The 17,065-nt window shown below is 30.6% G+C and overlaps 2 protein-coding genes across 7 annotated transcripts in view; both read right to left on the reverse strand.

The window, feature by feature from the left end:
• Window positions 1-4,528, reverse strand: part of LOC125070192 (hillarin) — a 57,205-nt gene extending 52,677 nt beyond the window's left edge. For 2 of the 6 annotated variants that reach the window (XM_047679929.1, XM_047679926.1), the window contains exon 1: window positions 4,360-4,522. The gene's annotated coding sequence lies outside the window, so the exon portion shown is untranslated. Of the gene's footprint in view, window positions 1-4,331 lie in introns of all 6 variants that reach the window. The other 4 variants (XM_047679927.1, XM_047679930.1, XM_047679931.1 and 1 more) reach the window with 4 other exon arrangements.
• Window positions 4,529-8,068: 3,540 nt separating this feature from the next.
• On the reverse strand, window positions 8,069-12,835 carry LOC125070547 (putative phosphatidate phosphatase). The gene is made up of 6 exons (XM_047680453.1): window positions 12,731-12,835; window positions 12,084-12,235; window positions 10,922-11,113; window positions 9,613-9,780; window positions 9,011-9,187; window positions 8,069-8,587 (listed from the first exon to the last, which is right to left on the reverse strand). Exons 1-6 carry the CDS (start codon window positions 12,831-12,833, stop codon window positions 8,486-8,488), a joined length of 894 nt encoding a protein of 297 aa, XP_047536409.1. The 5' UTR covers window positions 12,834-12,835; the 3' UTR covers window positions 8,069-8,485.
• Between the last annotated feature and the right edge of the window lie 4,230 nt (window positions 12,836-17,065).

Raw genomic sequence — 17,065 nt, forward strand, 5'->3', positions numbered from 1 at the left:
AAGAGACGGTGTGGCCAAATATTAAGGCTTTAATCATATGCTAAATGTGTAAATTAATGCACAGACAAATGCTATAAAATCAGGTAATATTCTCGTATGAGATCATCGATCACAATAATTTATTAGAAGTTAATTCTAGAGGAGTATTGACAAATGTAATTTTGTGAAATATTTCTACAATTAAAGTTACAAAATATATCATTTCTCATTTTCATTACATTCGATTGCAAAGTTTATCTGTGCTTTTGTAAGACGAGTTATATTTGTATATTGTTCGCTAAACTGTATTTCTATACTAATGTAGTGTGTAGTGTGAGTGTATTTTTTTGGCCTTATAGCCATATTTATTAATATGTATTATCTATTAATATATATTATTATATCTATACTTTATAATCAAATAAAAAACTTAATATTGTATTAGCATAGCATAGCAAATGTAAAATATTTTCATTACTCTGTATTTCAAATGTTGCCATATTTGGCTTTTGAAAATAAATATATAGTTGTGGTATAATTTCAATATATATCAAAATAAATAATGTCTTCTTCGTATACTTATAACTTCATGTGTAATGAATTTGAGTTCAACGGTATATAGTATAATGGAAGTAACGCCCGCGCATCAGTTTTGGTCATAAATTCCATATTGGTTTTATTAAATTTTGCAACCGGATGATTTTACGACTGTTGCGACACATAAACTTTGTTTACGATAACAATAATAAATGTAAATTATGTCTGCTATCATTTTACTAACATATGGTCTTATTTTAGAAGTAACAATGACATTATTTAAAATTAATGGTATATAATATTTGCGCAGATTAACGGAATTGCGATTTGAACGGGAAATGTTGCTAGCATTCTTGCCATCAACGTCATGTCTAGTCGCTATTTTATATATGTCTTATTTAAGTATTCAAAGAAGATAATTTAAATGTAAATGTAAAAAGCTGTCGCAGGTAATATGACTATCATAATATTGTATCTGTTACAATCTTAATAACAAAAAAAAATTAAATTAATGTTTTCTTTTACAAAAAAATTGTTTATCCACTTTAGACTGGTAGTTTAGGAAAACTCATAAAATATTTGGAAGTATGAAAACAGACCTTTTGAAACTTAATTTATTGAAAAATAATAAATTAAAATCGAATGACAATTTCAAAAGATTTAATCAAAATACTATAAAAATAAGTAATGATCAGTATGCGTTCAGAACATTAACCGTTTCTCAATATCGTGTTGCCTATTTTTATGGCATCGTTGTGAAGTCGTACTGTCCCCAACTTCTATTTAACGTGGCTTTGATTTATGAAAAAAATCAGTCATATAAAAGTGTTAAAATCTGGCCGATATTATTTTTATTAAAAGCATATTTATATTTGCTAATCAGTAAAATAAAATTTGAAAATGGAATAGTTACTTATTTAATAAAATTTAATTTATCATCGCGACCGTAGGTGGCTGTTTTGGCCAGCATTGGTCAATGGGTGTAGAAAATATAAGGGTGGGCGTTGTGTAGGTGAAGTGAACTTTAAAACCACTTTTACTGTATTACTCAATGAACGATATTAACACAGGTTGCTATTGATCGAGAATATAATATGTTTACTATAATTTTACAAAATCAAACCGACAGAGTTCATGTGTCTTTTGTAAGTTATATTATTTGACAAAAAAAGCTCGTTCATCGCGAATCAGGCATAAATAGGGCTGTACGGCTTAATACTTTTGTCATATGCATTATGATTTTGAAAAACTATAACAATCGAATATCGTTTTCTGTTTAATTAAATTTAACGTTATAATTTTAAAATTACTTGTCAGTTTGGGTACTGAATTTATTTATTAATATCGTTACAAGATTATGATGTATGATGATTTTATTCGATAGACGCTCTTAAATGTGATATTACCAATATTTTTTGTTTTTATATATGGCAATGTGTTTAATTTTCGTTAATATTTGGTGGCCAAAAACTTGATTCTTATAAATCTAAATAACGTATTTATGTTGTTAATAAAATAAAATAGTAGTCTAAATATTATTTTCAGTTAAGATTTACGACCATGTGAACCTTTTCGTAGCATTAACGTAGCCTATATCAATATTATTATCTTTTGACTAAATATATCATTGATTTGTAATCTCATTCATGCGAGTTGCGCTAAATTGCATGGTATGTTGTTTGCCCACATTATTAGCGAAGGCAAACCGGAGCAGAACACGGCATTTAATTGTATACATTTTAATATATTATTTACTATTAAAAACAATTACCTAAGCACATAAAGTTAAAAGTACAATAATTAGGTACATGTCCCACTGATGGGTGATGCCAAGAGCCTTAGAGCTGGCTCCAACAATGTTTCCAATATTGGTTGGTTGGTTGGAGGGTGTTTTACTAAAAACAAGTTTCCTCGAGATATTTTCCTCTTCCATTAAATAAGGAGCATGAAATCTCAGTGCTTGCCTAGATTAGAGCCTGCGGCCTTCGTTTAACATCCACGTGCTCTTACACCGGTCCATTTCGGTTCTTATAGAAACAGGTTCTGTCATTAACTCAGTATGCAAATAAAATGTATTATAAAGCACTTAATAGCCATTTTATAAAATGTATTAATAAAAACTGTCACCGTTACGAAATATTGATTCTATCAATCAGGACCTAGTTTTTATATGTCAACATACATAAATTTTACATCGAAATAAAAAATACGTCTCTACCTAAATTATTGAGCGTTCGATATTGCGTTTAGTAATGTAATTATAGAAAGATTTGACTAAAAGTGGCAGCTGCTTGGGAAAAATAATTTACTGTTTATATACAACAACTATGTATGTATAATGTGTTGTATGTATATAAGGCGACTTTCTGTGGTAATCTCTTATGTGATAAAGCATTAGTTAAGTAAAAGCAGTCATTCTTAAACAACGCTCGGTTTGATTGCGTTTATTTTTTTTATTATCGAATTGTATCTTTTTTTTTAAATAAATTAAATTAATATTTTAATAATTATTCACGTTTCGAGTTTAATTTTTTATATCAACCTTGGTTCTCAACTTTTATACATAAATATAAACTTGCTTTCACAGGAAGAGGTAATATATATTACATATTCCTGTCCTCTGAGGTTTCTGTTAAGGCATTGAGTATATTTTGCAAAACAATTTCCTCTGTGAATTATTTTTTATATAAAAAACTGATCCACAATTAGATCCAAATTTATTTATTTTTATGACCGTCCTCTTAACATAAATTGGTCACAGCGTCCAATCACCAAGATTATCCAGGAATTGATTGGATGAGAAACTGAAAAAGTATATAAGAAATCACAGCTGCAATTTTTTTTCCTTGATTTTAAACCGACATCAGATTCGAACCAATAACCTCGAGACCAGTCTATAGATCAAGGAGTCTAACAAACTCTATGAATATATGTCTAAGTTTGTGAATATTTTTTCTTTTTTTTAAATATTGTATATTTCCTACCTTTGCCTAAGTTTAACATTAATTATTCTTAAAAAGACTAGTTTTGTAAATTCTTAAAAGAGTAACGATAATAATGTTATATATTTTGGGTATTGTAGAGCTGAATATTAAAATATTACGTTACTAAATAAGAAGTCATAATTATTACATATAAGTCTTGCCCGTATTAGTAATTTTATAACGAATAGGTTAATAATTTTATAGCTATTATTTTATAGCTATTATAAATATTTAATAGCCGTTTTTATTGTATTTGGTTATTTAGGACGATTTTTTATATACCTGTATTAGTATAGAGCTGTCTGTCTCACTCAACTATCGGTACTTAGAGGTACCAAAAACCAAGTAAAGGTGAAGTATAAGAAAAAGCAACAATATCATAAAAAATAGTTCTATTACACACCGCTTATATGAATTGCAAACGCGAACTAAAACAGGTTTGGTAGGAAAGAGTTTTATACAAATGTTATTTTAATGTGCAACCTCATGTCGAAGGTTACGCTTATTTTTATATAAAAAACACCTTAGTTTTAAAAAAATATATACAGAACTAGTTTTTATATGGTACGATAAAGTGTTCGTTTATACGTTAGAGACAATTCTGCGGGTGCAATAAATTTGGCACCCAATTGAATATATTAAGGTTACATTAACGTATAAGGTTTTTATATAGGTACTTGATATAGATATATATATTTTCATTATTATATTCACAATTACATAGAGATTATAATTATCACATTTTTTTAAATACAACACTAAGATCTTTCAAGTGTTAATGAACTACGCTCGCTCTATCGACATTGCCATCAAATTCTTAATGTAACATACAACATCATCGCTAATCTAAATACGTTACGTGAAGCACAGCACAATAGCACAGTAACGGAACAACGTTAACTTCTAAAAGAGATGGGAAACAACGGTACCACACTTTGAAAAAGGAACGAATCTTGTCTATGACATGTTAACTTTTTAATTCGTTCGAGCGGTCGACGAGCGACGCTCGCGGGGGCCGGCCGGGAACTGCCCGCGATTGTTTACGGTTGGTCTCGCGTCGACAGCATAGAACCTTTGTGGTGTTCGGATTGCGGTTGCTGATTTGTCTCGGGGAGGCTCGATTGTTTTTTTTTAACTTGTCTGTACAATTTAAAAAATGATTAGATCTTTTTGAATTGTGACCGCTTTATTTCGCAGACGGGCAATAAGTAACGGGTTTTTTCATTATTGATAACTTAGTTTTTTTGTAAATTTATTTTAGTATAAAGTTTGTTGTAAATGTTCAAAATCCAATACAAGATATAAGTTGTAACATTTTTTAAGTATCGTATAGTACAAGTTCATAAGTATAATAATACATACATTTTGTACTCCAGGCCTTAAAGTTTCTATTTACTTATGATTATGAATCTGCAGATACTCGGATCTAAGTTTAAACGCCGGTTTGGATCAATAAGAGTCGTTGGATTATTCTGTGGATAAATTCTCTGTATTAATATAAAGTTAGACAGTACTTTCCAATTACGCGACTCAGAAAGCGAGTAAAGTGATTATATGGGTTGTCCTGATTGGTTATTTTTTAGAACTGTACCCAAAATTTGGCTAAGCTAGACAATTAGGGATGGGATATGTATGGGACAATATTGTAGGAATATTCATGACTATTTAGAATTCATACTTACGTCAAATCACTGAATTTATTTTATCGTTGTTTATAACTATTATTAAACGAATTTAATGCTTGGAGTTAAAATGATTAATATGCCAACTTGAGTGTTTATATTTTTTTAGTCTTTGATGAAAGAAGGTAGCGAAGAAGCGGCGCGGGCAGTACATCGGGCATTCCGAACCAAATCGCCTGCTGGAGAAAGTAAACTTCAATATATATAGCCTTTGCGAAATCTACCACGCTATATTACACTCTATATGAGTTGATATAGAGTCCAAATTTCCATAAAAAGTAAAATTTCACAGTCATCTACGGTCAGCAGTACAGGTAATATCAATTGAAGTTACGTATAATTTATAGGTAAAACTGTAGGAAAAATTGCTGCATATTTACAATGAGTGTTTTCTAAAAAGATAAAATTATTGATAAAATAAGGTAGATGTGTGTTTAGGAAATGCTTTAAAAACGCATCCATGTATAATGTACCCACTTCTAATCGAAGAAGCATTAGCATTAGCATTAGCAGCCCGTAAATGTCCCACTGCTGGGATAAAGGCCTCCTCTCCCTTTGAGGAGAAGGTTTCGAATCGAAGAAGAAGTAATAGTAAACAAACCTTAGATTTAAATACTCCAGACGATTTGCTTATTAATCCTCTTTAGTATGAACTACAGACAGTTCTTGATTAATATATCTTTAGACGTAAAACAATACTATTTCATTTCACTAATTCTGTCCACTTAAATTTTACTTCCAAAGTTCCGATAACGACATAGCCGATATCCTTTCATTTCTTGACGAATCTATAATGATTATTTGTTAAAATGGTATATTATTAATAACAAAATTAATGTGAGATATGAACCCGACTATATGTATGTTTGTGAGAATGAAAATCAAAACATACAATTTCGTTTTTTTTTAAAGTTACCTACCAAGGATGAGCTGAAATGGCTGACCTGATGCTGGCCGTAAAAAATATTGACTACAACACTAATGCGCCATCAACTACTGCTACTAACTGGCACTAAGATGTTGTCTCTTTGACAGTAGTTACACTGTCTTATTCGCCCTTAAAACTGGAACACAACAACACTGATTATTGTTGTCTGGCCGGGTGTAGAATATGTTATAAGAGGGGTGCTACCTACCCAGATGGGCTTGCACAAAGCCCTAACACCAAGTGAAATATCCAGATAATTTGGTTCGGGTTGTATATATTAGGTCCTTACATAATATGGAATTAGCGTTTTGTACGGGAGGAATATAAAGTCATTTTTTTTTTTGTAAAATATATTTATTTAATCAAGCTGTTGTTATCTATGCATTTTTGCCATCTCATAGGTAATTTATTGATCCCTTTACTAAAAAAAACCTTGGGGGAAAATCAATAAACTCTTTGAAGGCGGCTTGGATTGCAGCACCGGAGTTGAATTTATTCCTTGTAAGAAGTTGTCCAAATTCCGGAAAAAATGATAAACTTTTGGAGCAAGGTCCGGGGCTGTACGGTACGGTGGCTGTCGCAGACATTCCAAGTGTCCACCAAACACTCACAAGTAACTTTTTCTGAGTAAATTTTCGCTTAGGGCAGGATTTGGCTGGGTCTCCAGGGTTGAGCCATTGCAACGAGCGCTTCCGATGATTGTATAGTATCCAAAATCCCTTCATTATTGTGTCGGTTGAGCAAAGTAACTCAGCAGTCGACTTTTACTTCCCGATTTGCTTCAAGTTGATAACAACGGTTTTATCACTTACCCTGAAGCCTGCAGCTATCTCTGAAGTGAAGTGTTAATTCTTCATTTTCCACTTTGGTCTCTGGCCGTCCACGGGATTAGTTCTGAAGTTCGAAATTTCCAAAACGAAAACGTTGAAACCAAAAACGCTAAAAAAAGAGGAGATATTTCAGATCAAAGTGGTCAGTGCGACAAAACGCTAATTTCATATGTAAGGACCTGATATATCATAATTATGATATTATATATGTAACGAAATCAATTTAAATTTATGTTACTTATTAATATTTATATATTTGTATATATAAATATATGTTTTCCAAATGTTGAATAAAATATTATTAATAGATATATTATGTTAGTTTGTATGTAAGGGGTTCACTTTATTAATATCATCATTTTCTTTATATCAATTACCCTACTGCTGAGCCTGGAAGGGTTGCTAGTATTGAATAAGAAAACTAAATCATCATTGAAAATGTTATTTCGACATACATAGCATAGCCTTTCATATATCGTTTCCAGAAATATTTTCTTCTATGTAATAATTTAAATGTCATAGAAAAATGTATATTTGCTAATTTATTTAATAATATCTGAACCTGCGGCTTCATCTGTGCGTGCGTGCGTGCGTTTTTTACTATATTCTTATACTACTCGAAATTGCATTGCTTTTCTTCAAGTGGTAGGGCGGTGCCCTGGACTACCGCTGGGCTTAGCCTTAAGGATTTATTCCACCACGCTGCTCCATGCGGATAAGTAGATAGATTTTCACCTGGTACATTATGTTTTCTTCACAGTTGAGCACGAGATTAATTAAGAATATAATTTAGAAGTACTTGCTGGGTTTAAGATGATAATCATAGGATTCATGCAATCTAACTGGGTCAAGTTTCCAAACAAGTAGAATAGAAATTCCTGTGAAGTACTATATTTTTGATTGAGTTTTTTAATGGGAGCGAAACATCTCTACGCGACATAAATGATCTTTTAAAAGATGTTATATAAAAGACTTCAACGAGTCTCCTTAAACAAAACAATGATTTTATTGAAATTTAATTTATTAAGGCTTATAATTTGAAATACAATATTGGTAATTGTTTACAATAAATAAATCTTAAAATTAATTATTTACTTATAAAATTTAATACGGTAACCACGATATTATTTAACAATCAGATCATTTAATATAATAATTAGTCCATCAACGAAAAATGTATAAACAAAACATATGAACGAAAACTATATGTATATATTTAATTTTTTTACGTGATTTGATATAATCATTAAACTGACAAAATTGTTACTAAAAGCAACATTTTTCTATATTGCGTATTTGCTAATCATTTTTACGTTGGCGCTAGTTTTTTTATTTTTTTCTAAATGAGATCTTATTACGTATTTGGTATACACGAAACTACATATACATTTTTACTACAATACAAATAACTTTTAACCATTCATTCACGATATTGATTTTGACGCTCTACATTATTATCAGAATTTATAATATTTATTCAATTATTCTATTATTATATTCACGGGGTTTTAAACTAGTGTAACGTTTTCCCTTAAAGGACAACGATCACGCCGGCGCAGCCATTTGTAAGTGTTGCATGGTGGTGTCGTGAAGGGGTAAAGGATTGTGTTTCTTTTTAGGTTCCAATATATCCGTTCCCCATGTCCACTGTGAAAGAAATGAATATAATTTAAGAGCGATCTATAAATCTATTCAGTAAGAAAAACTCAAAAAAGTTCGCTGTATAATACTATCGTCAAAAATCGTGATATTTAAAGGATTAACGTATCAAAAAAGCCATTAAAGTCTAAGTAGTCTCTTTTCAACACAAGAAAGAAGTGATTAACGAAGTGATTTCCTACAGAAATGAACTGCTAATGTAATTAATCGAATTTTATTTATATAATGTTACTTTATTTGTTGCAATATTAAAAAAATAATTTATTGTCTGTTCTTTGGATAAACAGTATCGTATAATATTTGCTTTATAGATACTATATATTATCAACTACAGCGAGAAGATATATTTTTGTAAAAATATTTCTTTAAAAAGAACATGTGACTATTTTCTTGTAAATTGTCAAAACTTACGACTAGCACGGCAAATGTAAGCCCGAGGAAGTACCCGGCCAGTACGTCGCTCCAATGGTGCTTGTAGTCAGAAACTCTTGAGAGAGCTGTGAACCAGCTCAGCATAACAGCCGCGAATTGCAAAGAGTGACGCAGCACACGGGTCCCACGCCATACCATCCTCTTCTCTAAATATAACTGCAATATTACAAGTTAGGTTATTGCTTCTTTTTTTTATAAGGAGTATCGTATAATATTGTATCATATTATTCCATAGTTGAGATGAGCTTTTTAAAATACACTCAATTAAAATATCTATCTCTGGCGGTGGTTAAAGCGGGCAATAAAATCACGATCCCATTGTTTAATCCCAAAAACAACATATATGGTTGTGTAGAGTAAAGCGAATCGCTTTACAACTATTATTTTTATTAAATTGAATGAGTTTATAAATCTAATAATATTTGAAAGTGTCTATGTATTTTAGGTAGGATTTATAAACAAAATATCTGATAATAATTCAGTTGATCTATAATAGATTATAAATAGTAAGACAACTATGATAGAATTAAAATATTCAAAGAGGTTTGTTGCCACGTAGGTCAGAAATTAAGTATACTCACAGCTAAATAGAACATAGTGAACGCGGACCAGGCGGAGTGTCCACTGAGGAAAGACATGTGCATATCCATGAATTTATCCGTCTGTTCGCCCAAACATTCGTACTCGTTCGCCTGAATATAACGCTTCTGCCATTCTGGTAAAGTACAGTCTATTGAAGGTTTGCAAAGCTGAAAAAATATATTTATAAATTCACTTTATAAAAATTTAGCTTATCAATAAAAAGTCAACACACGAGCAAGTTCTGGCTTCACTAGTAAATCAAACTTTGTTTAAAATTAATTAATTAATCATTACAGAGTTCCTTGACCTTACAAGAAATATATTATCAATTACTTATAATTTATTATGCATAGAAGATCTTATCGTAATATTCTAACACAAGATTCCACATTCCCGAATGAATAATAGTTTGACAGTTAGCTGATAACAATTTAATATTCCCGGCAATTGATAAACGTAACAGCTGTTTCATTTACATTCAGAATGAAATATTGAGGATGTTTCTGACGGTAATTTTATACATTGTTAATAAAGTGACATCAAATCAAATATATATTTGACTAAATATTAAGAAGGAGACAACTTTCGTTTCGTTTCGACAATCGTTTTTTAATAGTTCAATGAAATTAATAATTTGTCATGAAGAAAAAATGCAAATATGGTTTTCAATCAAACAGGTATTTATACGATACACTTGTTGACCTCCAGGCAGGATACATTACATACATATATAATTGTATTTAACTAGCATGACGGTATTTTTAAATGTTGAAAAAGAGTAACTACTGACTTTCTTGCTGGTTCTTCTCGTACGAATCTACATTCCGAACCGGTGGTAGCTTCACTTAATATAGTTTGTTTAATGACGATTCAAAAGTGCTTGTTAAAAGCCTACTTGAATAAAGTATATTTTGATTTGATTTGATTTGATTTGATTTGATACATACATACAGATGTCAGATCGTAACGGAAGCTTTAATATAAGTGTCATTATGGAAAATATTACGTATATAAGTAAATCATTAAGAAACGGAATTTTTAGCTTATCTCTTTGGATAAATTAAATTATATAGTTTTGAGTGTAATAATACAGATGCTATGGTCATAGAGTTCGTGACGTAAATAACTCCTTTTTCGACAAACAGTTATTGTTATTATCTGTGGGACTTGTATTGTGAGCTTAGCGGTGTTTTGCTTTCCCTCACTGTTCAAATGTATCTTAAAAATAAAGTTACTTAACGGTATGATATTTAAAGTAAAATGAAATGAATTAATTACTGCTGAAATTATACAAGAAAATCAACTTACGTCAAAAAAATGCGGCCTCGGTCTGCCAATAACGTTCTTAGCGATGTTGGTGGTTAGTTCAATGAAACAAGTGCCAAAGCCGAACGATGCCAGAGGACAGTAGAAACCTCGGAGCCACGCTGGTACGTACAGACTTAAAATTCGTTTTTCGTCGGTCACTTTTCGAAGCAGCACCCATTCGCAAACGAAAAACTAAAAACGAACATTAATACAATAATTGCAACAGTTTTATATAATTAATTAAATAATCTTAAAACTCATTACAAATATTTAAATTTCATTTTTTACATTGATTGAAGCGGACGGATTACAGCTTGTAAGTATTTTATTTTAATGTATAGTATGTACATGTGTATCTTTGTTTAATCATATATAATTTGATTAATTATATAATTTACTGTGTTAATGATCCTGCAATTCATTTTTATATTATAGTAAATGAGATATTTATAGCTTCAAAGGCTATAAACAATGCGTGTGGTAATTGCGGTGTACTAAAATATGCATTGTTATGTTTATTTATTATTATTTTTATACTTGTATTGACTATTAATATACATATATGCCAATGCCAATCAACATCTATGCTAAAATGAAAAAATATATGCCAATGCCAATCAATATCTATGCCAAAACGAAATAATAATAATAATAATAATTTATTATAAAGTATGGAAAAAATTAAATATTTAAAGTCATGGAGTGCTTAGACATAGTAAGTGATTTTTGAGAATAGTTAATTAAAAGAATAAGTCTTGGATAATATTTGGATTTGTGTATTATTGGACCCATTCCGTTCGTGTTGAATCTTATAGTCATCAGCGTTGCTATCGGATTATAATAATAATAGAGAACGCACTTGCGCATCTGTGCTCTGTATTGTGAGAGCACAGAGAGCATATATACTAAGTACTAACTCCTGGATGGTTTCCTAGTTACCCTAGTATTAATTTGTTATTTCTAACGAGATCAAGACACCACAGAAGTCGGGGGACGCGCGACGGGAGTCCTTTATTTTGACCGGTTCTTAACTTAATTATTGAAAACTTAGCACACGTTTAACGATAACACAATAATAATATAATCGCTTACATACATAAAGATTATAACTAAATTTATAAAATATATTAAAATCATAAACTTATAATAAAATATTACTCACAGCTAACACAGGTAAACCGAGCCCGAAAAGCCTGAGCATTGGAGTGGTTACGGTGTCATTCCTGTATGGAAACATTAGACTCTCATCTCCACAGAAGAAACCCCTCTCGAAGGGCACCCAGTATGTTTGTGTTGCATATATACCTAATACCACTGAAAAAAAGCGTCATTTAAAGCAATTTACAAGCACATTGTATCACTCGTATTGTCAAACTAATTAAGTTATGTACTTTTGATATATTTATTGATTAGTAATGCATAGCATGTACATTAGTTTATTTAACTTTATTAAAAATATTTTTTTTAATTAAGATTTATTTTTATAAATTTTCTATGTATAACCACTTGAAATTCTTATACCCAGAATATATGTAACTAAGTTTAAGTAAAAAAAGATTCACTTCGGTGCCTTTAATAAAGTAATAAGTGTTATTAATAAAAAGTTAATTCTCTTATTATTTTAAATCACTTGACATTTAATTTTATGTTACAATTAAAGAGTTGATCAAATATTTAATTATAATATCAAATTCAAAATGTATCTTTTACGCAATTAATAGTATTCGTTAAAGTATCCCTATGTTTTCGTAATATACGTATTCTAAGGAAAAATTAAGTATAAGATTAATAACAAAAATATAAACTTACGTCCTGATATTAAAAAGACGTCCACGAAAAACTTCCTAATAATATGTAGCGACTCCTCGCGGGACATCTTGACAACGTGTATGTTACTCTTCGAATGATACATTTCGATAACTGGTTCTATATATATATGTAACTATTGACGATAACATTGAAGGAAAATCTCAGCGAAGATTATATTTACGATTATCTTAATGTAAATAGGAAATTGTTTATTTATTAATTAATTGATTTTATTTTTAATTTTTTTAATTAATTTATTTTACTTTAATTTATTTATTTGCGTTGCAAATGTAAGGAAAACATTGCAAAATTGGCACAAAAAACAACTATTTATGTGTTTTTAATTTTAAAAAAAATGACGAAGTTCTTTATATACTGTCATCATAAGTTTGCTATTTTCAATTTTGTAATAACATAACTTATTTATGTAGACAAGCACTTTTGAATAGTCATTCTATTTTTTCACCAACGTAATGCTACCACCGGCTCAGAATGTACAATCTACCGAGAAGAACCGGCAAGAAGCTCAGTAGAAATTTTAATTATTAATATCATGGATGTATAAGTTTTAACAATTAGTTTTAACAATTAAGTAAGGCTATATTATTATATACAGCAACTATTTTTAATTTTTATATTAAAAATAGTTACTATTATATGGTATATTATATTATAGTAACTATTTTAATAAGACCTTAATTTTAATGGCTTTTATGTAAATAAAAAAACAGTACACAGATAAATAGATAGATATGTATAAAAAATTTTCTTTTTAAGGCGATTATATAATAATAAATTGTTAATATTGATATACATATATATATAAACGAAATAAAAAATATATTTGATCAAGGTTTATTTAAAGTCCACTAATTATTATTTAATAAATATATTGACGTCACATTTTATATGCGTATATTGTAGAAATATAGCGTGTTTTATGTGACGCACAAACACGCGTAAGTTATTATAAAATACAAAAACATTGCTATATACGTACCATATCAATAAGAAAATATTATTTTAAAACGATATATTTTTAAATTATTATTTATGTTTAGTATCTACGTTTCAGCTCGAAAGTTCAACAAACTTAAGGCAACGTGTTGTTTTAATTTTCATCAACTAACGTAAACTTTTATTTTTATATTTAATTATATAAAAATAGTATATTTTTATTGGATATATATTTATAGCAATTACGTACACTTTCAAGTCGCTAGTTATACGTTGAGTTTTGTGCCCAAAGTTTCTCTGAAAGAGATCTCTTACTTAGTAGTAGTCTTCTTTAACATTTGTAATTATTATAGATGCGATTTACTGTGTGTTGATTTATTTATTTATTTATTTATAATACAAAACTGTATACATATCATTACAGGACATGGTTGTCCTAATTCGATATTACAGCACGTTTAATAATATTTAAAATAAGTCTACTATATATATGATATAGTCCAAGTGCCTATAGTTGTGATGAAAATATAAAAAATATTAAACATAAAAAAAAAAATACTTTGTGGTTGGGCTTTGTGCAAGCCCGTCTGGGTAGGTATCACCCATTCATCATATATTCTACCGCCAAATAACAGTACTCTGTATTGTTGTGTTCCGTTTAGAAGGGTGAGTGAGCCAGTGTAATCACAGGCACAGGTGTAACATCTTCGTTCCCAAGGTTGGTGGCGCATAGGAGGATGTAAGGAATGGTTAATATTTCTTACAGCGCCTTTGTCTATGGGCGGTGGTGACCACTTACCAACAGGTGGCCCATATGCTCGTCCGCCAACCAATACCATAAAAAAATTTAAAATACGCAGATTAAAATTGAGTGCGTGTTTGGTATTTGTATATGTAAATTAACAAAATTAGAAACGAATAGTCATATTAATACAATGATGTCTGTTCTTCAGTGTGAAGTATTTCAAAAAAATATATATATATTTACTTTAGCTCCCACACGCGGTTCTGTCCACATGAATATGAGGGGGGAACGATGGTCAATTGTTCCTCCTCCTCCCTCCTCCTGACAGAGTGTAGGCTAATTTCCATGATGATCGGTTGAGTATTTAAGACATGGAAACGTATCAAATCATCAAATAAACAAACTAACATTTTAACTGATAATATTAGTTGTATTTTTAGTATATCGTTTCCATGTATTCCTATATAAGTGTAGAGGTCGTTTTTATCTAAGTAATTATAGTTTGGAAGGGTTCCCAAAGTCATATCTCCGTGGTCGAGTAGTGTGTACGCCGGTTTTCATGGGTACGCTACTCTGAGGTCCCGGGTTCGATTCCCGGCCGAGTCGATTTAGAAAAAGTTTATTAGTTTTCTATGTTGTCTTAGGTCTGGGTGTTTGTGGTACCGTCGTTACTTCTGATTTTCCATAACACAAGTGCTTTAGTTACATCGGGATCAGAGTAATGTATGTGTTGTTGTTGCAAATAAATAAAGAAATACTGGACATATTTATTTATTTATTATATTAATAGAAAATATCATAAAATAGCTTAGTATAGGCATAGCATTCCATCTTCAGAGCTGGATCAAATGTCAGAGTCTATCGGCATCTTTGGGTCATCCATATACGAGTACAACATGGACGCTTATGTTGCCTGCATGATATTTCCATCAAGCTGTAAGAATTTTCATCCTGCTATCAATAATAGTTAGATTGATTCGCGTGGAAGGTTTATAAATTAAATAATTTGTGAACAATTAACGAGTGTTATGACGACAGAATAAATCGTATCGATAAAGTTAGATGAAAGTACTGTAGCAGTTAATCTTAATTACACCGAAATAGAATTCGGCTTAAAGCTAGTCGTGCGAAGTCGGAGCATCTCGCTAGTATTTCATAAAAACGAGATTTTACATTTTATTTCTTATATAAATTCACAATTATTAGTATATATATAGTAAATTATAATTTATACTAAATAGCAATATTATAAATGCGAAAGTAACTATGTCTGTCTGTCTGTTGCTCTGTGATGGCCTGACCGATTTTGATGAAATTTGGTAGGACGTAAGGTTGAACTCCTAGGAAAGACATAGGACTTTCTTCTTATGTCTAACATCTAACGATCGACCAATAGAACGGTAGCAAAGCCGTGGGCGACAACCAATATAAAACGATTCTACCAAACTCCTCTCATTCTATACATATTTGAAAATGATATAAATTATCAATTCGTTTAATTTTAGTAAGACTAGTGTACGAATTGTATTTTTTATTTGATAATGATATCAAAATAAGATAAGGACTGTCCAAAAATAAGAATATAGAATAAATGTACCGAATATAGGGTTTAATGGAACTGATAACGAGTGAACGTGACAAGACGTATGACATGCGGCCGGGACGCCGCCGGCGTGTGATTCGCTGTTATCGGAGGCGTGACACTGTTCATTCTATTATGTAAAACTAGCAACATCTCCTAACTTCGTACGACCGAATTAAGGTTTTGATGATAGATATATCAATATCGATTGTTCTGTGTGGATCTATTACTGAAAGTAACATTTTTGTACACTTATTTCTTATTATGTTTATTTACATTATAATTATGACCATCAATGCCTATATACAAAAAAGAACTAAAACTAATGTATCATGGGCACGTGGCATGGTGGCAAGAATGCTAGCAGCATTTCCCCGTTGAATCGCAATTCCGATCCTCTGGGCATGAAGCGAACCAGACCTCCTGTCACCAGCGGAGGCAATAAGGCGAGTTGTTATAATTTTAATAAAGCTTTATACATTGCTACTCCAAGGGCCAAGTGTTACTACAGCAAATATTAAATATTATATAATATATTTAAGGCTGCGTTGGATATTAAATATATTGCTTTTCCTTAAGCCCAGTAATGGTCTCAGTAACGATACCTATAAAATGAGTAAATAGTGGAATTTTTATGATATAGGTGGCACCCGCCTAGAGGTGAGAGCAGTATCCACGTGAGGTCGGATTTACGCCTTACTTTGTTGTAGAATACGTGAAGTTCCTATATAATCACGAGCATAAAAGCCTTTTTCTACAAAAATAAAATATACAAAAAAAATCTTTGTAACCTTGTATTTTCGATATTTCTATGTAGGTGGTCGACATAATTTTAATGTTTGATAAGATATTTTAATTAACACATTGACATCGATTTGTTTTGTAAAGCACTAACACTAACAAAAAAATGTAGTTTTTATGGTTACTATGTAACTGTACTACATATATATCAATATAATGATATTGTATCAGGATTTTATTTGTAAATGGGAGATTTACGGACTTTTACTGTATTTTTCCTATATATTTGTTCTTTGTTCCTAGTGCGCTG

This window comes from Vanessa atalanta, chromosome 17 (genome assembly GCF_905147765.1).
Source record: "Vanessa atalanta chromosome 17, ilVanAtal1.2, whole genome shotgun sequence".
Taxonomy (NCBI): Eukaryota; Metazoa; Arthropoda; class Insecta; order Lepidoptera; family Nymphalidae; genus Vanessa; species Vanessa atalanta.

Bases quoted from the DNA above. Each gene is read 5' to 3' on its own strand.
- LOC125070547 (XM_047680453.1), bottom strand. From the start codon at position 12,833: ATGTATCATTCGAAGAGTAACATACACGTTGTCAAGATGTCCCGCGAG. The intron at 12,236-12,730 runs GTAAGTTTATAT...GCTTTTTTTCAG, and splicing joins CGTCTTTTTAATATCAGGAC to TGGTATTAGGTATATATGCA. The intron at 11,114-12,083 runs GTGAGTAATATT...GTTCGTTTTTAG, and splicing joins TCGGTTTACCTGTGTTAGCT to TTTTTCGTTTGCGAATGGGT.